This window comes from Talpa europaea (genome assembly GCF_964194135.1).
Source record: "Talpa europaea genome assembly, chromosome: X".
In the NCBI taxonomy this organism is placed as follows: Eukaryota; Metazoa; Chordata; class Mammalia; order Eulipotyphla; family Talpidae; genus Talpa; species Talpa europaea.
The window spans coordinates 36,946,537-36,970,775 of NC_140081.1; the positions used below are offsets into that span (position 1 = coordinate 36,946,537).

General features: G+C 43.5%; 1 protein-coding gene and 1 pseudogene across 4 annotated transcripts in view; one reads left to right on the plus strand and one right to left on the minus strand.

Annotated features, from left to right (window-relative positions):
- LOC311187534 overlaps positions 1 to 5,160 on the plus strand; it is a 65,352-nt pseudogene extending 60,192 nt beyond the window's left edge. Inside the window, exons 2-4 of the transcript in view lie at positions 2,021 to 2,325; positions 3,847 to 4,184; positions 4,650 to 5,160. The product of the transcript in view is annotated as an uncharacterized misc_RNA (transcript). The remainder of the gene's footprint in view (positions 1 to 2,020; positions 2,326 to 3,846; positions 4,185 to 4,649) is intronic.
- A 2,441-nt stretch (positions 5,161 to 7,601) lies between these two features.
- PFKFB1 (6-phosphofructo-2-kinase/fructose-2,6-biphosphatase 1) overlaps positions 7,602 to 24,239 on the minus strand; it is a gene marked incomplete at both ends in the record, with an annotated part of 136,351 nt that continues 119,713 nt past the window's right edge. For all 3 annotated transcript variants that reach the window (XM_084258305.1, XM_084258307.1, XM_084258306.1), the window contains 6 exons: positions 7,602 to 7,661; positions 7,993 to 8,057; positions 9,105 to 9,167; positions 11,131 to 11,260; positions 14,980 to 15,084; positions 23,995 to 24,141. In XM_084258305.1, the coding sequence (XP_084114431.1) occupies positions 7,602 to 7,661; positions 7,993 to 8,057; positions 9,105 to 9,167; positions 11,131 to 11,260; positions 14,980 to 15,084; positions 23,995 to 24,141 (570 nt within the window). The remainder of the gene's footprint in view (positions 7,662 to 7,992; positions 8,058 to 9,104; positions 9,168 to 11,130; positions 11,261 to 14,979; positions 15,085 to 23,994; positions 24,142 to 24,239) is intronic.

Sequence of the window (24,239 nt, forward strand, 5' to 3'; positions counted from 1 at the left end):
TGCCTCAGGGGTCATTGGCTGGTCCTCTCGGGCATCTCCTTCATGTGAGGTCTCGTTCTGTAGCTCCTTGACCTCGTCCATCTCCTATGTCACCATGACGCCTCCAGCATTGTCACAGGCAAACAGTCTGTTACTCCTTAGTCCCTCCAGGTCTTTGGAGGGCTCCATACCCGTCTGCACGGATCATCCTGCCGACTACTCCAATTGTAGAGTCATGAATGACACAGTGCAGGTTTCCTGATCCAGCAGGCTGGGTAAAGGAGGAGTCAGGGTCCTCAGTGGTCCAGGTGCCCACCATCAGGCATGCATTCAGGACCGCAAGGATCCATCATCTATCCTGATGGCGGGAGGGCAGAAAAAAGCCTGACATTTTTCCTTACCCTACAAGGGCCAATGTGAAATGGCTCAATATTGGAGGCCAAAACCATGAAGTGTGTGTTTGGGATTGAGTCTGGGGCAGGAGGGTCTTAGAAATTGTTCTCCAGGAGTTGTGTTTAGTATTTGTTTGGAGGAGGTTGCCACATGGTGCCCAGGGGTTAGACAGCAGATTTCCTCAATTTGTTTGCTTTTTTCAAGTTACCTGGAATATAAGAGTGTCCACAACAGCAGACTACCAAGCAGGTAGGGATGACACTCCTATCATGAAACTAGCAAACTGAAAATACTCAAGTTTTCCTGCAAATCTTGAGTATTTTCAAGTTATTTTTGTCCCAAAATGCTGCTTCACATAAATTTTATATTATATCATTTTAGTTACCCTACAATGAAAAAGCATCAGGCTTTTCTGCCCTCCTGCCATTAGGATAGTTGATGGAACCCTGTGGTCCTGAATGCATGCCTGATGGCGGGCACCTGGAATAGGGTGTGGGCATATGTAGATGGGATTCACCTGGGCTAAGACTAGGCTTATAAGGGCGGTGTCATGGGGACGCCAGCAAAGAAGCAGACAGAAAGAAAGCAGAAGAATGAATGGAAGAGCAGAGAAGCAGAGAGACCACCTGAGAACGCCAGAGAGCCCAGAAAGAGTGAAGACTTGCTGGGGGCTGGGAGGCCTGTGGCCTCCGGCCCCCCACCCCAGCCCCACCCCTGGAAAAATGTCCTGAATGCATGCCTGATGGTGGACACCTGGAGTAGGGTGTGGGCATAGGTAGATGGGATTCACCTGGGCTAAGACTGTGCTTTTAAGGGCGTCATGGGGACGCCAGCAGAAGCTGAAAGAGAAGCCGAGAAAGAAGCAGAGATAAGCAGAAGCTGAGAGAGAGTGCGGATTTGCTGGGATCTGGGAGGACTGCCAGCCTCCTGGCCCCCCAGCACCCCTGCCTGCCATATGCCTGGTGAACCCCAATGAAAAACCTGTAAAAACCGCTGAGGACTCTGACCCCTCCTTCACCTGGTCTGCTGGATCCTAGAAAACCTGCTCAGTGTCATGTCCTGCCCTTACAGACTGCCATAGCAAAAAAAAAAAAAAAAAAAAAAAATCAACTGGGTAGCTTAAAGAAAGAAATTAATTTTTTACAGTCGTGGAGGCTAGAAATCCCAAATCAAGTTCCAGCAGGATCAGTTTCTGGTGAAACCTTTCTTTCTGTTTTGCAAACAGACACCCTCTCACTATTTCCTCACATGGTGGAGAAACAGCCTGTTGTTATAAGGATACTAATTCTACTGGATCAGGGCCCCACCATTATATCCTCATTTTGACTTTACTTCCATAAAGACCCTATCTCCAAATAGTGTTGTGCATCAGTATAAGAATTTGGGGGATAATATAATCATTCAATCCATAACACATGTACTCTCTCAGAAGACACAGGCTCAGTGACGTTAAGTAATTTGCCTAAAGTCACATCACCTAAATTATTAGAGATGAAATTAGGTCTCAGGACTGACCCATGATAGAGCCCTAATAATTAAAAGTTTTAAAAAAGTTACTGCTATTACTTTCATACAAAGTCTAAATAGGTACTTAATAAATAGTTACAAGTGTTACTTTTCTTAGAGTGATTGTCATCCCCATTTAAAGTGCAGAAGAAAGGGCTCAAGGACTGGGCTGCTTGGTTCCAGGAGGCAGTGGAAATGGAGTCCAGTTTGCAGCTGTGATTATTGCTGAGACAAGAGACCAAATGGGGATTGGAGAGGAAGCTGTGGCTGGGTCTTGGAATTGGGATAACGTGGATATTAATTGCCTAACAAGGGAAGAGTTAGGTGTTGATGCTCAGGTCTGGGACATATTTTCATTAGCAATTGAGGCCAGAGCCCAAGAAAATGCAGATGTTAGCAACAACATTGATTTTAGCAGAGTTAGCACCAAGATGAACTTCAGTTATGGTACTAATAATTAGCTTCAGTGCTGTCTGCAACTCTAGTGGTGGTGATGTTGTTTTTGGAGTCTGTGGGTTTGGAGTGCGGGGTCCTTGAGTTCACTCTGGGAAAGGTTTCACCAGAGCTCCCTTTTCAGCGGCACGTGGTATGTTTCCCAGGTGAGTTTCTCCAGGAGGCAGAGATGTTAGTTACATTTAAAGAGCAGGTTTATTAGGAAAAGGGACAGAAGAGTAACAGACACTTGCATAGATACAAGCAGGCAGAAAGAGCTGCCCGGAAAGGGACAGGTTTGTGGAGAGAGGCCTGCATGGTTGCAGGTAAATGGCCTTGAGGAGAGTTGCCTCCACTGAGGGAGGTCAGTGAAGAGAAGTCCTGGCATGTTGCAGGTCACAGGCAGGCAGGAAGCTGCTGCCCTGCAGAGGGAGAGAGTTGGTGAAGGGAAGCACCTGCATAGTCACAGATGGGCAGACAGATTTGTTGTGGGGCAGCTTTAGGTTTTATCATTTTTAGGGAGGGGCTCATCTTTGTGGGTGGATGGTTTGTGCTCCTGACACTCCTAGAAATCTGATAGTTTCTGGGTGTTGCACCTCCTGACCTGGGCGTTGATGCCTAAGGGTCTTGGCTTCTATAACTGGGTTAATGGCTTACACTAATCCCCTCTACCCCTACCTCCTTGTGTGAGTTAGGTTCTTGACCTTGTATCTCCTTTCCAATTTTTCTATTTTTAATCCTCCATCAGTGGCAGTGAAGTGGAAAATGTCCAAAGTTATGTTGAAATTAATAGTGAAGGGGAAAACAATGAAACAACTGATGCAGTAAAAGGGGCCCATTAGAGGAACATTGCCACCTGGCACAATTAGCAAGTTTACTTTCTCATCATTTGCAAGTTCCCCTCTTGGTGAAAAGGCTGCATTCCAAGAGGAGGGGGGACAGAAGAGCAAGCAGACTCTTATCTTCTGCTGGCCCTTTCCCCTCTCCCCTTTAGTGAAACTCCCCCTTTTCTCATCTTCCATCTGACCTTCAAATTGTAACCCATGTTAGACTGAGTATAAAAGAAAACTTTGGTATTCATTCAGGGCCCAGATCTTTCAAGGAGAGAAACCTCTGTTATCTGGAGCCCACTAGTGTAGTAACAATAAACCTGCACCTACTTGTACTTAGTGTCGTTTGGTCCTTTCCAGCCTAACAAAACAGTTTTTCCACAGCAGCAGAGCTGACATTAGTTTTGGTGACACACCCATAATCAGTGCCAGATTCACCAGTGCAGCCAGCATTTACTTTGGTGGCACATCCAACACTTGCTCTAGTTTCAGTGGTGGGACTAGCCTTAACTTTGGTGGTGTGCCCAGTGGTGCAGTCAGCATTAGTTCTAGTTTCAGTAGGGAAGCCAACATTAACTTTGGTGGCACACTTAGTACCAGTGCCAATTTTGGTGGTAGGGTCAGCTCTAGTTTCAGTAGCCCACTCAACACCATTACCAATGGCGCTATTCTGGCTTTAGAGACACTGCACTACAACTGGCTTCAGCAGCACTAGCTTTGGTCAGGCACACAGCGCTAGTGTGTTTTAGTGGTACACTGAGCACCAGTACTGGCTTGGTGACACACTCAACACTTGTGTCTGCTATGGTGGCTCTCCCTACTCCAGTGCCTGTTCTGGTAGCACACTCAGTACCAGTATCTGGTTTGGTGGTTCTCTTAGCACCATTGCTAGTTTTGACAACATATTCAGTCACTGTTTCAGTGGCTCTTCTAAGACCAGTGATGATTTTGGCAGTATGCTAAGCACCATTATCTGTTTTGGTGGCTCTCCCAACATTAGTGCATACTTTAGTGGTGCACTCAACACAAGTGTTGGCTTTGGTGGTACACTCAATACAGTACTGGTTTTAGCAGTGCTGTCATTACCAACTCCAACAACCCATGCAGCACCAACTCTGGCTTTGGCAGTGTGTTCAGGTGTTGGCAGCCTGCTGCCCTAAAGGAAGCCAGAGTTCTCTGGCTGTACCTGAGAGTACCTGTTTACTCTGCATACAGAATTCCAGGAGGTTAGAAGTTCTGCAAACAGAACTTCTTTGCAGAATTGACTCCTGTTCTCTGAGGACATACTGGCTTGTGTGCATGTTCTCTGTTAAGTAGAAAAACTTGTTCCAGCAATAATTTATTAACTTGTATAAGCATAAACACAATCGTGTGCTATTTTCTTATGCCTTTGTTCATACCTTTAATAAAAGCTTGTGCTGGAAGAGTAAAAGCGAGTTGCTCTCAATGGCACTCTCCCCACCCTCCCCCTCTTGCAAATTCATTTAGACTCCAAGTCTTCATTAATAGCTGAGAACTTCATCAGCTATCCACAGTATTCAGCACCAATGCTGATGTCAGTGGGGCAATTAGCACCACTAATTACTTTGGACAAGCTCCTAGCACCAGCATTGGTTTTGGTGGAACTCCCCTCATTGGTCTCTGCTTTGGCGGTGCTTCCAACACCAATTTATGTCCTAGTACCAGTGCCACTTTTGGCAAATGGGTTAAGCACCAGCACTGGATTTAGTGGCAGTCATCTTGGTGTTGGACTGGGCACCAATGCTGGTTTTGGCAGCACACTGCTGCTGGCTTTAGTGGTGACCTTAGCATCAGTGATGGTTTTGGAAGTGGGCCTAATACCAAATTTCAGAGAGGACTGAATACCACCATTGCCTTAGGCAGTGGTTCCAACACCAACACTGGTTTTCCTGGAAAATGCAGCACCATCTCTACTTACAATAGCAGTGGAGTAAGCACTTGTAGTAGCTATGGTGGTAGAGCCACCAGCCTTGGTCCCAGCTTTTCCTATGGATGGTGAGGTTTTGAATAATTACAACATTTCCACAGACAAGGTCGATGAGGATGGAAATAAGAGCTGGAAGACATTAACAAAACTTTGAAGTAGCAAGGCAGAGTGTGGAAGTAGGGACAAAGAAGAAAGTATGAGAAAACAGTATATTTGGTGCTAAAATGTGTTCTTGTTAGTGAATTGCAGTAGGCTTTCTCATGGAGCCAAGGGTACACATCCTTGGAATCTTTGTTCAGAGTAATCTAAACAGCTACTATAACCAATAATCTGAGGCTTGTGTGCTATGAAAAATATGTTTGCTGATTCTGCTTTATTGTGTGATTTTTTGTGTGTGCTATAGTATTTTGGTATCAGAGTTATGTTCAATTTGCAAAATGAATCAGAGATTTTTCTGTCTTTTAATGTGTTCGGGTTGTTGTGAGTGACAATTGGGGTTCATAGAAGAGCTAGAGATCAGTGTGACATTTACTGAACATGGGCCCCAGCTTTAGGCTAAAAGGTAAGTATGACTTCAGTGGACAGAAAGCTTACCAGACAAGTGAATAACAGCTTCAACAAAGGTGTGTAGGGGGAAGTTCTGGAACAGAAGACAAAGAACTCTGGACAATAAGTATAGGTTCATTTTGATAATATTTTGTAAGAATGGAGGAATAAAGTGGGAGGCCATTGGAGGTATACACAGAGACAAGATAGGATTTTCTTAGGATAGGAGAGAGACTGAGCATGTTGCATAGACTGTGAAGGCAAAAGCAAATGGAGTAGAATAGGAGAGAGATATGGAATAGTTAGTAAGAGACTGATGTAACCCATCCCTGAGTAGATGGGATGGAATAGGGTGCTAGAAAATAGAAGGTGACTGTGACTTTGAACAGAATTTAAGAGTGACTATGGAAACAGATAAATGTACATTTGCTTCTGTAGTAGAACCTAAGAAAAAGTGATGGTCTTGCTGGGTAGTTGCAATGTAAAGACAAAGGAACAAAGGCAACACGTCTATGAGTCTGTCTCTTTGCCACTGTGACACTAGTACTTGCCTATATTGAGTGGTGAGTGGCTGAAGAGAGAGAATGCAGGATTCCAACTGATTAGGGATGGAAGAGCAACAAGGAGGGAAAGAACTTATAGATTGGGAGACAGTAGAGGAATCGAATCAAAGGACCATACTTTTCACTACATATTTCATGCAGTATAAGGACAAATATTGTTCATTCAAGGAATTCTACATACATGCCTACTGTGAAGGAAGCACACTGCTAAGGACCCTGTGAATGATGCAGGTTTTAAGGACTGGAGGGCCAGTGGTAAGATAATGGGGTGCTTGCAAGAAATTAGAATGGGGAGAAGTTTAGATAATGTCAAGATTTACAATAGCTAAGCTTTGGAAACAACCCAAATGCCCAAACATAGATGACTGGATCAAGAAGATGGGGTCCATATACACAATGGAATATTACTCAGCATTCAAAAAAGATAAACACATGCAATTTGCAGCAACATGGATGGCACTGGAAGGGATCATGCTCAGCAAAATAAGCCAGAAAGAAAAAGAAAAATGCCGGATGGTCTCACTCATAGCAGGAATCTAGAAAACTTAAATAAGAGACAAGGAAAAAGAATAACTATAAGAAAGTAAAAATCAAAGCCAACAAACAACTATGAACCAGAGACACTCTATGGGGGTGGGAGGGAGGGAAAGGAGGGATTGGGGTCAAAATAAGCGGGTTGCAATTGTACGGGGAATATAAAAATAAAATTTAAATTTAAAAAAAGAAACAAGAAAGAAAAAAAAAGAAAAAAATAGATTCATGGAGTGGGTAGTTGAAGGGGTGATGATCACTGTAAGTTGATGGGGAACAGGGGACTGGTAGGCCAGAATATTGTTTGGATCATTTATGTAGATATCGAAATCACCCAGGATGGCAGCAAGATTTGGAGAAGAAAGGAACAATGTGTTTCAAGTGCAGATTCTTCTGTGAGCACATGGATGAAAGTGTCCTTTCCTCAGTCATGTTGCCAGCCAAGGAACAAGGCCTATAGGCACTCACAGGGATGTATCTCCCCCTTGACTTTTGAATGTGCTACCCAAAACTCTTCCTAGAAAGGAAGACTTCATCCATTCTATACCCCCACAGCACCAAAGTCAATTCACAGGATCAGGATCTTAAGATTATGTGGGTGGTCTCACAATGACCTCTCTCCTCTTACAGTCAATAAGAGAAGTCTTTATTGATCAGGTAATATGAATCAAGAAAGAAAAAGCCTCTTCCAGAGTTATACAGCTACTTGATTGTAGCTAGAAATCTAGAGCTGTTTTGGTGCTCTCAATGGGCTAGAAGAAGGGTTCTCTCAGAGAGGCCAAATCCAGAGTCTTCTCAAAGTAGGAGAAGAGAAAGGAGAAAAACTTCCAGAAATAGAAGACTGTGAGGACAGAGAAGTCTCCTGGAAAGGGCTCAGTAGTGGGCAGGGACAGTATCCAGGGCTTCATCTGGTTCCCGGGTGATGTCCACATTCTGGAATGGAAAGAGCCAGGATTAATAGGGAAGACAGAGCCCAGCCCCTCCACTACCCCTTGTCCTCACTATCACATTACCCTCTTTCAGGCAGGCCTGGATCCTGACCCCTCTTTGAGCAAGCCCCCAGGGATCTCAGCCTGAGGCCTTTTGGGCAGGGGTTCCTCTAGTCTGTGTCTTTATAGTGCCTGGGGTCTGGGCTGTGTTTTCTGCATTTCTGAGTGCTCGCTCTTCTACTGCTGGTACAAAGCACCCAAGCTCTGTGGGGTTGGGGTGGCTTCTGTGGGGGACAGGTAGGCTTTAACTATGTGACACAAAGTCCCTCACCTACCTCAGGCTTCTCCCGGTGTGTGTTTACAGCCTCCACATTCAGGTAGATGGACTCCACATTGCAACCTCAGAAAAGAACAAGCCGTCAATTCAGAAGCCCTTGAGGTGAGTACAATTCTTGCCGGAGGTGTCATTCCCTCCTCATCATCAGTCATCACCACCCCACCCCAAGCTCGGCCTATGTGCAGATTGTGACTGCCCTGTAGGGAGGGACTTTACACCAGATTTGTGATTTTGGGGCCCACCGCAGGCCTAAGAGGAAACCAACAGGGTGTCCTCCCAGTCCTACCCCTAATAAAAGTTTCAGAGTTCTACAGGCCTCAGATGCTCAGTTGGGAATGGGAAGGAGATGAGACGAGATGAATTCTGGGGACTCCCCAAAGTCTCGTGGTCAATGAGGCAGCAATTTAATCAATAAACAACTATGGATGGAGCCTGGTAGATCTCCTGAGCTGTGTTAGGTGCCAAAGTGGCAGATGAGTCCTAGGGCAACTGCCTTGCGGTGATGGGTCACAGGCAGAGTTTATTTTGAGGACAATGTTGTTGTGGCAACACCAGAAGTGTGGGAGGTCACAAGGGAATTCTGGGGAGCCTCAAGAAGAAGGGTAGTATCAGTGGGGCCTGGACCTGCCAGAGGAGGCCCGTTGCCTATGGAAACCCGCTTATCTCCAGCCATATGGATGGCAGCCTACTCCAGGCTGCAGTACATCGTCTGCCCTGTCACACCCCAGAAGAGATTTGATTTTTCTCTTCCTTGCTCATGAAAATTTCATAGTTAACTAATGCCCCAAGAGAGTCTAAACTGCCCAGGATAGTCTTTGAGCCTTTCTTCAATCTGGAATCAGCCTATACTTATTCCTCTGGTTTCCTTCTACACCTTGGAACTCTTGCTCAGTTCTCTGGCAGAGACAGCGAAACTTGGAACCAGACCCTGGATTTAGAGCATTCCAGTCCTTCTTCAATCTCATTTCACCAGTCCTACCACCACCAGAGCACCCAAAGACCCACCCAGGGAACCCCCCCCCCCATGATTCTGCAGGGAAATTAGTAAGCATTGGAGACGTGTTCATGGCCTCTGTCTGCTTTTCTCCAGATCAAGGTAGAGGCACTCACCGTAAGCCACAGGTGTGAGTTTTAGCACTGTATGAAGAGGGCATTTGAGATATGGTAGCTCATCTGGAAGGGAGGAAAAGCAGAGTTCAGGACAGGGTGCCTGGAAAGGAACCACCTCCCCCTTCCAGCCTCCTTCCAACACCCTACCCCTTGGTGGGCCTCCCCAGGGGTGTACTCCCCCCACACTCTGCAGGGGACAGTGCTGAGGGGAGGGTGGGCAGGGAGGGAGCTATCAAGAGAGGTGGTCTCCAAAGCAGGAGGATGGAGGACCCTGGGGAGTGCAGACAGACTGTGCATCCCCAGGAGGGTCAGGCGGGCCACCTGGAAGGGAGGTGGAGGCAGCCTACCTCCTGCCCCAGCATGGGCTTTCCACATACACTCCCCTGCCACAAAGGCCAAGGCACAGCACAGCAGTGGTTTCTGACGCCCTGCTCTGCTCCAGGGCCCCTGGATGAGCTGTGCCTGCACCCTGGCAGTCGTGTGCTCTGACTCCTCCTACACTTGCTCATGGAGGAGCATTCCTGGAGTCACAAAGGTGTTCTGAATAATCCCACACCATCTCTTGTGTGGGCCTGGAGTTCACTCACCTGCCAGCCCTGAGAGGAGGGATGGCAGGCCTGTCCTTGATGAGGACCCTGAGGCTCTGGGAGGGAACAACATGCCTCAGTCATAGGGCCAGGAAGTGGGAGGTGGGTCTGGACATAGAGCCTTCTGAGGCACGTGGGTGCTCTGCCCAGTGTGGGCTGCCACCTTGCCTCTGAGGGCTCACAGTGTCATAGGGGCAATAAGGCCACCCCTTGCTGCTCTGCTGACTCCACACTCTCACCCACCCAGGAAGACCATACTGCCCAGGTCTTCCTCATTGCTTGGTCTGGATCACCACCCCTCAGGGCTTCCTTGCACCTGAGGTTCAGCCCAGGCCTTCAAGGCCTGCAACCAACCTCATGGGATCCTGCCATGTCAGTTTCCTGATTTCCTGGGCATCCATCCTGCTCCTCCTCCTCATCTTTGTTATCATGGAGGTTGGGCGTAGGGAGGGGCCTTTTGTGCACTCTCTCATTTCACCCTCGCTGATCCCCTGCGGGGTAACTTTTCCCAGGTGCACACTTGGCAAACACTGGGAGAAGGGAGGTGACCTGCCTGAAGTCTCTGACCCGGCTTGGCCACCCCGGGGACAAAGGACCTGGGCAGAGCCTGTCTCGCTCTCCACCCCCAAGTTCCATCTCTCATGGCTCATGTTCGGACTAGACCCTGGACATACTCTGAGGGTCCCATGTTCTCAGCCTTGTGGTCTTTCTGGGCCTAGTGGGCTGAGGGCCTGGATATTCGTCTAAGCAGGTAGGACATGGGTAAGGCAATGTGCAAACAGGTGTCTGTGTGCCCCAAAGTCCATATAGGTGTGAGAGGGAAGGGCCTCTGGAATGTGTCTGAGATCCACACCTCTCCCTGCCTCCTGAGCCCCGTGACCTCGGATAAGTCACTTTTTCTCTCAGAGATGCCATCTCCTCGTCCGCAGTCAGGGGTTCTGCGCCATCTCACAGCACACAGGGTAGCGCTAGCAGTAGAGATGTGCCTGGTGTCAGAAATCTAGAAGCACAGGACCCCCACCCCAACTCCATCACCTTGTTCAGTGAGGAGATCGAGGCCCTGGCAGAGGAAATACTTGAACTATGTCAGCTCTCAGCTTCCGGCTTCCCATTCTGGATGACTCTGTTTTACAAATGGCCTTGGAAGCTGGCACCACGGAGGAAGTCCAAGTCTGCAGGACATTGCACACTTCAGTGTGGCTTTGGACTCTCATGATTTTGCCCTTTACACAACTTCACAGTATCCCCATTTTACAGATAAGGAAACTGAGGCCAGAGAGGTTATAGTAATTTGTCAAATCTGGTATGTGAGAGAACAAGAACTTGAATTCAGGCATCCTTGTCCAGGGTGTTGTGATTTTAATACTAAGATATAAACTGATGTTAGGGTCTCAAATCACAGCTATTTCCCCCTAGCATGACAGAGAGGAGAGTGGTACCTGAGCTCTTATCCAGGAAGTAGGCCAAGAGGCACCGCATGACAGCCTGATGGCAGATCACCAGTACATTTTCCTGTCGTTCTAGTTCCATTATAACTGGTTCCAAACGCTGAACCAGATCCTCATAAGACTAAAAATGAGAAAAATTCTTCATAAGAGAGGGAGATAAAACACATTTGCCCAGAGGAAAAGAACTCTAGACTAGGAAATCAGGAAAATTTTGTTCTGATGCCAAACTACACTAGTTGTTGACATAGCAGTACAATCTTAGGCAATTTACTTCTTAGAGTCATAGTTTCTCATATTTTAAATGGGGGCAATCAATTTAGTGGACTGGACAACAATAACAAAAGTAAAATTTTCCATTACAATATTCCCAGAAAACTAGATAACATAGTCTTTTCAACTGTATTGCTGATCTTAAAAAAAAAAAAATTATGAATACAGGGTTCCAAAAATAAGGAAAAACTTGGGGGGAAATGAGTGGTTAACGTTTGTAAAAGCCAAAACTTCCCTGGAGGCATTTGTAAATCACAACAGCCAAAGTTGTGACTTTTAAAAACTTTATATAGACAGGAGACAAAGACTTAGGTGCACATGTTAGAAGTTGGTACTGAGACGCTCACATAAATATGAAACCCTCAAATGACTACATTTTCAGTGAAGTTATAAACTAGAAAAATAATATATTTACAGACAAAGGAAACAATGTGAAAATCTATCTGTCTCTACTTGACTTTTGGTGGAAAAAATTAAGAGAAACCTCCTGTAGGAATGTACAACCCCAAGTTTACTCTTGGCTTGGTTTGTGGTTCAGAATTACACTACTTGTGTGTTTTACATAATGCTAAACTGAGAGTTTAATACAAAATGATTTCAAGTAATTAGCTCCTAAGAGTGTCTGGATGAAGCAAATGTAAATTCTCTCAACTCAGGCTGTATAGGACTTTCCCAGATAAAATTTTGCTAAATTGAATTTCACATAACATGCAAGGAAAATAAAGTATATTGCATGAAAATAAGCAGAAATATCAAAGAAAGATCCCTAAAAACTTAAGATAAAGGATCTACAACATGCAACAAATGTTTAAATTTTTTAACGAAATAAAATGTGGAATAAAATTGTAAGGAGGGCCTCCCTGGTGGCGCAAGGGGTTAAGCACCGCACTATGAAGCAATCAGCAGCCTCTGCAGCATGAGTTCGATCCCCGGCCGGCCAGAGAGAAACCCACACGGCAAAGCAGACCTCTCTTGTCTCGCCCGCTGCGCCCCTCAGCAGTGTGTTTCAGTCAGTCTGCCTGTTCTGTTCCTCACTCTGTCTCTGGTGAATCCTCTCACCCCCCCATCTCTGGCCTGTACCCCAGCTCTTGTATGCAAAAATAAATACATATTTAAAAAAAATAAAAAATAAAAATGTAAGGGAGGAAAAAGATGCTATCAAGTATATGATGTAAATTTGAAAAATAATTAGAATTTCTGGAAATGAAAAATATATTCATTAAAATTGCAAACTAAATACACAATAGATTAGATACAACTTAAGAAACAGTGACTTGGAAAATAAAGTTGAAGAAATCACTCAGAATGAATCAAAGAGATTGAAAATAAGACCAAAAAGTTAGGAGACACAAAAGATAGAAACAGGACTAACAGGTCTAATTGCATTTACAGAAGGAGAGAAAATAGAAAGTGAGATGGTGATAATTAATTGTGTAAGTTATGACAATTTTCCAGAATTGATGTTGAATCCTAATATTCAGTTTCAGAAAGTCTAACTAACCTCAAGCAAGATAAATGAAAAGGATTTAATATTTAGACATATCAGAATGGAACTTAAAAGAAATAAAGACACAAAAACCTTAAAAGCAGTCAGAGAAAGAAGAAACAGCAATTAGATTAATAAGAGACTTCTTAGCCACATCAGGAGTTCAAATACACTGGGGCTAATATCTGCTAAGAGAAAACAACTGTTAGCCTAGACTTTTATACCAAAATGGCATCTAGGGTCAGGGACCCTCCTCCCAAAGATATTTTTAAACAAAAAGAAAGATGAGTTTATTATTAATAGAACCTCACTGAAGAAACTTATAAAGGAAGATGGAAATTAAATCCAGAAGAAAGACTTGAGATGTGAGAAGGAAGAATAATCAATGGAATTGGTGAACATGTGGTTAAATCTAAATAAACACTGTATAAAATAACAAATGATTTAAGAATGATTATAATTCATTTGGAGATTGACAACAAGTTCAACTTGTTGAACAAGTTCAACAAAATACAGAACAGTAATTATCGTGTACGTTGAGAGAGGTAATGACCAGAGTTTTAAAGTTTTTATATTGTTTTAGGGGAAGGTGGAAGTTTAAGCTTAACATTTTGTTAATCATATAACTTCAAATGTCAAAAGTAACCTCAAAAAATAATGGAAATAAATTATATAAATTAATTATAGATTAGCAACTCTATTCCTAAAAAAGTGAAAAATAAACTAAGCATACAGAGCACAAAACAAAACAATAACTTTAAAGATATCAGTAATTAAATAAAATAAATGTACAAAACTTACCATTAAAAGACATATTTTCAGTTTATAATAATATCTACATAAATAAACTACATGCTGTTTACATGAGATGGAAAACAAAAATACAGAGAAATTGAAAGACAATGAGCAGATAAAGATGAACTAGGTAAATACTATCCAGAAGAATTTTTGCATAACTATATTAATATTAGGTAAAATACACTTTTAGGCAAAAAGCACTATTGGCAGAAAAGAGGTTTCCTCACTGTATAATTATAAAGCATATAATTGCCTAAGAGGATATAATTTCTTTAATTTTGTATGTCTCTAATAACATAGCCTCAAAATATATTTAAAAAATGATACAAACTCAGATTAACCTTATAATATCTGAGAAAGAAGATAAAAAAATACCCAAGTGCTATGTAATATAGCATACCTATTGTTTTATCTTCCCATATATCCTGTTTCTCTAATAGTTTTTCCTAGGGCTTTATAACATACATGGAGTACGACTAGTAAATGCTATAAATATGAAATTATTTAAATGGAGGGTAGGTTGAAAACAATGAGGATTCACTTTATATGGATATAGGGAATTGATGGCCTGGTTTCTGTGGTGGCAAAGTTGGTTCAACTCTTAGTTACCGTACCTTGGGATTCCAACCCACTGTTCAGAGAGACTGGAACTTTACATACCTTGGTATTAACACTTCAGAAAATTAGAGTAAGTAGAACTATTTTAAGTGATTTTAGTGAAAGGATAAGAAACAACATCTAGGGACTCCCTGGTGGCTCAGGGGGTTAAGCACAGGACTGTGAGGCAGTCCGCTGCCTGTGCAGCACCAGTTGGATCCCAGGCTGGCCAGGGAGCAACACACATGGTGCAGCAGGCCTGTCCTATCTTGCCCGCTGTTCCCCTCGGCAGTGTATTTCAGTCAGTCTGCCTGTTCTGCTCCCCACTCTGTCTCTGGTGAATCCTCTCACCCTCTGGACCTCTGGCCTGTACCCCAGTTCTTGTATGCGTACATAAAGAAATCTTAAAAAAAAAAAAACAACATCTAAGATAAAGGATCTCTCCCAAAAGTAGAGAGGGAATAAGAAGGTAAACATGTAACTTTTTTTTTTTAAAAAAATCTGATACATCTAGCCAAGAATCTGAGGCAGCCAAGGGATAGATAATCATGTGACTTGCATGATGGCAGCTGCTGCAAAATGTGCTTTACCCTTTTTCTAAAGCTGTCTAGGAAACTGGAGAATTCTCATAGTTGGAGTGGAATACTGGGGAGGAGTCTTAGGAGTCAAGTCACCCTTCCAAATTTTACCTCTCCTTTGGGATAGCGGTAGCGATATTTGTCTTGATCTCGTAGTGCAAATTCTTCAGGGTAGTTTTCCTGAATTTCTTCATAGGTCATCTCCTCACAAACACCCTGAGACAAAAGTATTCATAAGGTGAAATTCTCACAGCTTTTCCCATAGTTCTGAGGTCAGTGACTGTGGAGCAGCAGCACATGAGCATCTAGGTCTCTGTGAACACAGTTCTATGTTTGTGCTTGTCATCCAAGTGTATGTGTGTTTGTGTGTGCATGGGGCATATGACTGTGACAATGTGAGAGTGAGTGTGTTCAGGCTAAGTGTATGGTGGCAGGTATCTGTGCTTTTCCTCAATAAGTTTGTAGGTGTACATTGTACATATAAGTATGTGGACTTAAGGGTTTGTGACTGTGCGTGCTTGTGTGTATGCAGTATGCTTATGATGTGTGGTATGTTTAAGGCCCGATGTCTTGTGCTTGTGTATTTGTCTCAACTTATGTAGTGTGTTTGTGTAAGTATGTGTACAGGGTGTTTGAGCAACTGAGAATATGCCTGTGTGGGAGTCTCTATAGTTTCTCTCTTCATATATTTCTAGTGTGTTTATGGCATGTCTATATGAGAGTGTGCATATCTCCTCAGATTATGTCTCTGGTGTATATGTATGTGAGTATCTATGTGCCTTTGTCTGAGATCTGTGTGACCTTGTGCTAATATGCTAGGCACTATGTATGTACTGAGTAAATATCCATGGTATACCTTTCTTCATGTGATGTAGATAAATACAAAGATTGAATTATGTCTATGCAATGTGTCCATAAGTAGCTCTAGGTGTGTGTCTATAATGTGTATATGTATACACATATGGTGTGGGTGTGAAGGGTGGATGTGTGAGAGAGAGCATTGTCTTACCAGGTAGGTCCGTGTGTCTATGAGTGTGTCTATGAGTATGTTTGCGAATGCAGATGCACTTGTGGCTGTCTGTCAGTGTGTATGCAAGTGCACATGTGTGTGAAAATCCGCAGCAGTTGTCTTCCATTATACAGCATTTATGATTCCTCCTGCTGCTACCTTTGCTCCAGTATCTCTGGCAGATAAATGAAAAGGTATCCACAGACATCTCAGAAGACAAGAATTAATAAATCCCTATAGTTTCAGAGTGGGCCTTGGGGAGATACACTCCCCTCACTCAAAGAAGGAATCAAGGACTCAGCAAATGAGTTCCTCAGAAGCACAAGAGAACTTCCTCAGTCCACTGAGAAATCTCATAAGTGAGGTGGCTGATGGAAGGTATGGAAAGTGATGTTGGGTTTTAAGGTTTTATTCTGGTTGTATAAATTCCAATTAGATATTCCTGTAGAGGAATAGTAGTTTGGTTGTTGTCTTTTGAGGGTTCCCTAGGGATGAGGTATACCACTCCTGCCTTAGCACACCGACAGCCCTGCAGTGTCAAACTTCTCTAACTGACACTGTGCATGGGAGAAAGTGTACCCCACAGGATACACAACTTCCCTTTGGATTGGCTTTGACTTTCTATTCTGAGGTATGATGGAACTTATTGCTTGTGGAAATGGTCATTGATTCCTTATTTTTTTTTTAAATAATAAATTATATTTTTTTGGGGCCTCCCCGGTGGCGCAGCGGTTGAGCGCTGGGTTGCGAAGCTGCCCGCGGCCTCTGCAGTGCCAGTTCGATCCCCGGCTGCTCCCTGGCCACTGAAGGAGGGTCCCACATGGCGCGCAGACCTCTCCTGCCGCCCGCTGCTCCCCTCAGCAGTGTACTTCGGTCCTTCTGCCTGCTCTGCTCCCCGCTCTGGCTCTGGTGAATTCTCTCGCCCTCCCGCGCTTCTGACTGTACCCAGTGCATGTATAAACAAAAAAACGAACAAACAAACAAATAAATAAATAAAATAAAACATGCCTCTATTAAAAAACAATAAAATAAATTTTATTTTTATATTCCCCATACAATTGCAGCCCCCCCAATCTGACCCCAATCCCTCACCTCCCACCCCCCGCCCCCCAAAAAGTGTCTCTGGTTCATAGTTTTTTGTTGATTTTGATTTTCACTTTCTTATAGTTATTCATTTTCCTGGTCCCTTATTTAAGTTTTCTAGATTCCTGCTATGAATGAGACCATCTGGTATTTTTCTTTTTCTTTTTGGCTTATTTTGCTGAGCATGATCCCTTCCAGCGCCATCCATGTTGCTGCAAATTGCATGTGTTTATCTTTTTTGAATGCTGAGTAATATTCCATGGTGTATATGTACCACATCTTCTTGATCCAGTCATCTATTTTTGGGCATTTGGGCTGTTTCCAAAGCTTAGCTATTGTAAACAGTGCTGCTATAAATATAGGGGTGCAGGTGTTCTTTGGAATTGATGTTTCTGTGTCCTTTGGGTAAATACCTAGGAGTGGAATTGCTGGATCATATGGAAGCTCTATGTTTAGTGGGTCCAGAAATCTCCACACAGCTCTCCATAGTGGTTGGACCAGTTTGCACTCCCACCAACAGTGCAGGACAGTTCCTTTTTCTCCACAACCTCGCCAACATTTGTTGTTGCTAGTTTTTTTAATATGTGCCATTCTCACTGGTGTGAGATGGTATCTCATGGTAGTTTTGATTTGCATTTCCCTGATTACAAGTGATGTTGAACATTTTTTCATATGCCTGTTGGCCATTTGCATTTCCTCTTCAGAGAAGTTTCTTTTTAGCTCTTCTGCCCATTTTTTGACTGGATTATTTTCTTTGTTATTGTTGAGTCTCATCAGCTCTTTGCAGATTTTTGTGATCAGTCCTTTATCATTAGTGTTGGGTGCAAAAATGTTCTCCCAGTTGGTGGGGTTTCTCTTTGTTTTTGTTATTGTCTCTTTTGCTGTGCAGAAGCTCTTTAATTTGATGTAGTCCCAGCTGTTTATCTTTGCCTTCACTATCACTGCTTTGGGTGATGTGTCTGTAAAGATGTCTTTGATGTGCAAATCACGTAGTGTTTCGCCTATATTTCCTTCTATATATTTTATGGTTTCAGGTCTTATGTCTAGTTCTTTAATCCATTTTGAGTTGATTTTTGTGTATGGTGTGAGGTAGTGGTCAAGCTTCATTATTTTGCATGTAGCGACCCAGTTTTCCCAGCACCATTTATTGAACAAACTTTCTTTGCTCCAATGCATAAACTTTGCTCCTTTGTCAGAGATTACTTGACCATAAATCCGTGGGTTTATTTCTGGATTTTCTATTCGATTCCATTGGTCTGTATGTCCGTTGTTGTTCCAATACCATGCAGTTTTGATGATTATGGCTTTGTAGTATAGTTTGAGGTCTGGGAGTGTGATGCCTCCATTCCCTTCTTTTTTTTTTTCAGGAGAGCTTTGGCTATTCGGGTTTTTTTGTGATTCCATATGAATTTCATCAATAATTGTTCAATTTCTTTGAAGAATGACATTGAAATTTTGATTGGAATAGCATTGAATCTGTATATTGCTTTTGGTAGGATGGCCATTTTAATAATGTTTATTCTTCCAGTCCATGAGCAGGGGATGTCTTTCCATTTCTTTGTGTCTTTTTCTATTTCTTTTAACAGTGTTTTATAGTTTTCTTTGTATAGGTCCTTTACCTCTTTTGTTAGATTTATTCCCAAATATTTGATTTTTTTTTGTTTCAATAATAAAAGGGATTTTTTTTTTGATTTCTTCTTCTTCAGATTTATTGTTTGTGTATAGGAAGGCTACTGACCTTTGCGTGTTGATTTTGTATCCTGCCACTTTACTGAACTGATTGATGAGTGGAATTAGTTTTTCTGTGTAGTTTTGGGGGTTCTCTATATATATATCATATCATCTGCAAATAGTGATAATTTGACTTCTTCTTTTCCTATTTGGATTCCTTGGATGTCTTTCTCTTGTCTTATTGCTCTGGCTAGGACTTCCAGTATTATATTGAAAAGCAGTGGTGAGAGTGGATATCCTTGTCTTTTCCAGATCTTAATGGAATTCCTTTCAGCTTTTCACCATTGAGAATGATACTGGCTGTTGGCTTGTCATAGATGGCCTTTATGATGTTGAGGTATGTTCCTTGTATCCCAAGAATTTCAAGGGCTTTTATCATGAATGGGTGTTGCACTTTGTCGAAAGCTTTCTCAGCATCTATTGATATTATCATATGGTTTTTATATTTCTTTTTGTTGATGTGTTGGATAACGTTGATTGATTTTCGGATGTTAAACCATCCTTGTGTCCCTGAAATGAATCCTACTTGGTCGTGGTAAATTATCTTATGGATACATTGTTGGATTCTGATAGCTAAAATTTTATTGAGGATTTTTGCATCAGTGTTCATTAGGGAGATTGGCCTGTAGTTTTCCTTTTTTGTGTTGTCCTTGTTCAGATTTGGTATTAGTGTAATGTTGGCTGCATCCCATACATTTAGGATATTGGTGTCCTCCTTGTCGTTCAATTCAAAGAATTTTTTAATTTCTTCTTTGATCTCCTCATTAGTCCAGTGGTCTTCTAGTAGTGTGGTTTTTAATCTCCATGAGGTAGGAAAGTTCCTTGCCTTCTTTTTATGATTTATTTCTAGTTTGATGCCTTCGTGGTCAGAAAAGATGGTTGATATTATTTCAATCTTGGTGTATCTGTTGATGTTTGTCTTGTGCCCCAGTATGTGATCGATCCTGGAGAATGATCCATGTGCGCTTGAGAAAAATGTGTACTCCATTTTTTTGGGGTTTATTGTTCTATAGATGTCTGTTAAGCCCAAGCACTCTAGGTCCTTATTTAGAGCTTTGGTTTCTTTACTTATTTTTTGTCTTGTTGATCTATCCATTGTTGATAGTGATGTGTTGAAGTCTCCCACTACGTATGTGTTTTCTCTGATGTCTGTTTTCAGAGAGGACAACAGATGTCTGATATATTTTGGTGCTCCTTCGTTTGGTGAGTATATGTTAATGAGTGTTATTTCTTCTTGAAGTATTGTCCCCTTGATCATAATGTAGTGACCATTGGGGTCTCTTTTTATTTTTTTGAGTTTGAAATCTGTTTTATCTGATATAAGTATAGCTGTTCCTGCTTTCCTTTTTGGTCCATTTGCTTGTAGGATTGTTTTCCATCCTTTAACTTTGAGCCTATTTTTATCTTTTGTTGCTAAATGTGTTTCCTGGAGACAGCAAAAGGTTGGGTTTTGTTTCTTAATCCAGGCTGCAACTCTGTGTCTTTTTATTGAAGAGTTTAGTCCATTTACATTTAGGGTTAATATTGATATGTTTGCATCTGTATTTGCCATTGTGTTTGTCTTTCCTTTGATTTTATTTATTTATTCTTTTAATAACTTTTTTTTTGCCTTCTTTCATTGTTATTCGTCCCTCTGAGGTTCTGGCTTTAGGACACCTTGTAGTATTTTTTGGAGTGGGGGTTTAGTTGTAATGAAATTCCAGAGTTTCTGTTTGTCTGGGAAGGTCCTTATTCTTTCTTCATAGAGGTAGGAGAGCTTTGCGGGATAGAGTATTCTTGGTTGGCATGTGTTTTCTTGGAATCTGTTGACTATGTCCCTCCACTCTCTCCTTGCCCGTAGTATTTCTTCGGAGAAGTCTGATGTCAGCCTGATTGGCTTTCCTTTGAATGTTATCTGTTTCTTCCCTCTTGCCAGCTTCATTATTTTTTCCTTGTCCTGGATTCTTGTGATCTTTACTATTATGTGTCTTGCTGTATTTTTCCTTTCGTCGTGGAAGTTTGGTGTTCTTCTTGCTTCTTGTATATCAATTTTCAGCTCCTTCTTCACATTTGGGAAGTTCTCTTCAATTATCTCTTTGAATATTTTCTCTGTTCCTACATCTCTCTCCTCTCCTTCCGGAATTCCTATAACTCTTATATTTCCTTTCCTCATGGAGTCAGATAGTTCCCGAAGTCTTTCTTCGTTCTTTTTCCTTCGTACTTCACTTTCCTTTTCTGTTTTGGTTCTTTTTATTTCTGTGTCTTCAAGATTACTTATTCGTTCTTCCATTTCATCTATTCTGCTTTCATTGCTTTTCCCAGAATTCTTTAGTTCTTCCATTAATTATTTGATCTCCTGCATTTCTTTTACTTCCCTCTTTATGGACTCAATTTCATTCTTCTGATTGTTGATTATTTTTCCCTTATCATTGTTTTCCTTTATGACTTCTGTCAGTTTTTTAATCACGGCAATTTTAAATTCTCTTTCTGGAATGCTCAGAAGTTCTTCCAAGTTACTGTTGTTGCAATCTGGGGGCTGGTTTTCTTTTTGTGTTGTGCTTTTTCCCTGGGGAGTTGCTAGGTTGCGTGTGGTTCTTCTACTCCCTACTGTCTGTTTTCTAATTTGCCATATGCGTTGGGACACTGTGTTGCTGGGACTGGCCAGCATCTTGGGTGAGCTTCTCTGCTCCCCTCTGGTTCCTCCAGGAGCCATCCGTCAGTTTCAAGCAGTCTTTACTGGAGAAAGGTCCCTGTTCTAAAATGCCGATGTGGGGACACACTCCCCTGTGCACCTGGTCTGTCCCGGCTGTGGGTTCCCGCTCCCCCTTTGGGCTTGGACTGCAGGCCAGAGGGGGTCTGGTGTGGGCGACATTCCCCCGCTCACCTCTGGCTCTTGAGGAAGCCTTATGCTGGTAGTCTTTACTGAAGTAATGTCCCTGTTCTAAAATGGTGATGTGGGACACACTCCCTGCGCATCCGGTCTCAGGCACACTTTTCTGCGCACCTCGTCTGCCCTGGCTGTGGGTGCCTGTTCCCCCTGTGGGCTCAGACTACTGGTCGGAAGGGGCCGGCATGGGCTAACTCCCTAGCTGGCCACTGGCTCCTCCAGGAGCCTCTGCTGGTTTCAAGTCGCTAGGTGGCGCCAGAGATCTCTCCTAGAGCCCTTGGGGAGCTGATTTTTCCACCCCGTGGGACAGGGAACAGAGCGGGAATGGTAGGGTAAACCTCAATGGCTTTGGGGTGCTGTGTCTGCCTTGTGCCCCACCGTCGTGGAGAACCCACGCCCCAAATTTTGTGCCCCGGTTCTCAGATCCAAAGCCCTCAGGTCCAGAACGCAGGCTGTAGCCCAGTTCAGTGTCCACAGATGGAGTCTTTTGCACCCCGCTCCCGTGCCTGGGTGCCTGGTTCCTGTTTATTCAGTGAGGGACTTTCACCTCAGTGAGGGGCATCTCCCCGCACGCCTAGGTCGCAGGCGCGGGGACCTGGGCAGCCGGGATCCCGATCCACGTTTGCTTTTCAACCGCACTGCTTTTCGGCGCGATCCCGATCCTATTCGCGGTTGCTTTTCCAGGGAGCCGCTTTTCCGCGCAAGCTTACTGGGCGGCCCGGGTCTGTGTGCTGGTGCTGGTCTCCTCCTGGGGGGGGGCTCTCTTTAATGGCGCCCGGAGCTCACCTCTGAGGCGAATCCTGCAGGGTTCTCCACAGCTCCCGTTCACGGGGTGTGGTGGCTGAAATAGTTCCTTTCCACTCACAGTCCTGCTTGCTGTGTAGTTTGTTCTTGTTGGTCGTTTTAGTTTGTTTTTTTCCTCCTCTCTGCCGGTTGGAGAGTGCCGACTTTGTGGGTGGGGGAGGGGATCCGGGTTCTGCGCTTTCCTCCCTTCTAGTCCTCTTTTATGGCCACTTTCTTCTTCGGGCAGTTTGCTGGAGTCGTTCGTTTATCTTCCGTGTCCCAGTTCTCACTGGGACCTGCCACTTTTCCTCCCTATTAACTTTTTTTTTTTTAATAGAGGCATGTTTTATTTATTTATTTGTTTGTTCGTTTGTTTTTGTTTATACATGCACTGGGTACAGTCAGAAGCGCAGGAGGGTGAGAGAATTCACCAGAGCCAGAGCGGGGAGCAGAAGGACCGAAGTACACTGCTGAGGGGAGCAGCGGGCGGCAGGAGAGTTCTGCGTGTCATGTGGGACCCTCCTCTGGTGGCCGGGAGCAGCTGGGAATCGAACCGGTGCTGCAGAGGCCGTGGGCAGCTTCACAACCCAGTGCTCAACCGCTGCGCCACCAGGGAGGCCCTATTAACCTTTTTTTAATGGGAGTTCTTACTCGCAGGGTCTCCTTGCCGCCATGTTGCTCCGCCCCCTCCCTGATTCCTTATTTACTTAAGGCAACTTGCTTAATCTATCTAAATTTTATTTTCCTCACCTACAAAAGAAGAATTACAACTACCTTACAAAATGTTTTGAATATAAGATAATAAAAGTGATCAGTACAAGTTGTACAAGTCACATTTTTTTTAAAGATTTATTTATTTATTTAAACAAGCACTGGGTACAGTCAGAAGCGTGGGAGGTTGAGCGAATTCAGCAGAGCCAGAGGGGAGAGCAGAGCAGGCAGATTGACGAAGTATACTGCTGAGGGGAGCAGTGGGCATGGCAGGAGAGGTGTGTGCGCCATGTGGAACCCTCGCCCTGTGGCTCGGGGTGGAACCGGTGCCACAGGGGCTGAGGCTAGCTTCGCAACCCAGCACTCAACCATTGCGCCACCGGGGAGGCCCGACATCTTTCCATTTTTAGGGCAGCATCCAAATTCCTCAACATGAACGCTAAAGCCCTATGAACTGCCTTCCTTTCCAACCTCATCTTCCTTTTCTTCAGATTTCACAATGTCCCAGTTTCTCTGCTCTTCTATCCTTCAGTCTTCTGAATATGTTATGCTTTCTGATGGCCTGCATATGAGCCTTTCCTTGTCCCTGGAATAAAATATAGTCCTTCATCTCCAGCTCATTTCACCTGCTTATTAGCTCACCTTTAGCTGTGTCTAGGAAATTACCATTAAGCCTTATCAGGAGTACCTCCACCTTTTAAGTGTCTTTATACTTTGCTTTGACATATGAGATGCAGTATCTTATTTAATATGTTTGGACAACTTGCGGGTAGAGACCTTGCCTATTTTGGTCTTTACTAGCTTCCTAAGTCACAATATCGCTGGCTATTGAGAAATGCTTGTTGAATTAATAATGTTTTTTACAGGAGCCACAACAGAGGCAAACCAGGGTATAAATCCACAGTGAAGCCCAGCCACCCATCAGGAAATCCATTCTTCTCACCGCATCAATCTCATTCAGGGCCTTCCATTGCTCATAGGGGACACCCAGAGCCTCAGCTGTCTGGATAGTTCTCTTCATGTGGCTTGTCCATACTTTCAGGGAACTGATGCCTTGGGATTGAATGAAGTTGGCCAGGGCATAGGCATACTGGAGAGTGAGGGTTCAGAGGAGAAGAGGAGTAGAGAAAGAGAGATAAAATAAGACATGAAAACAATCTAAGATATGCCATAAATTGTGAAATGGTG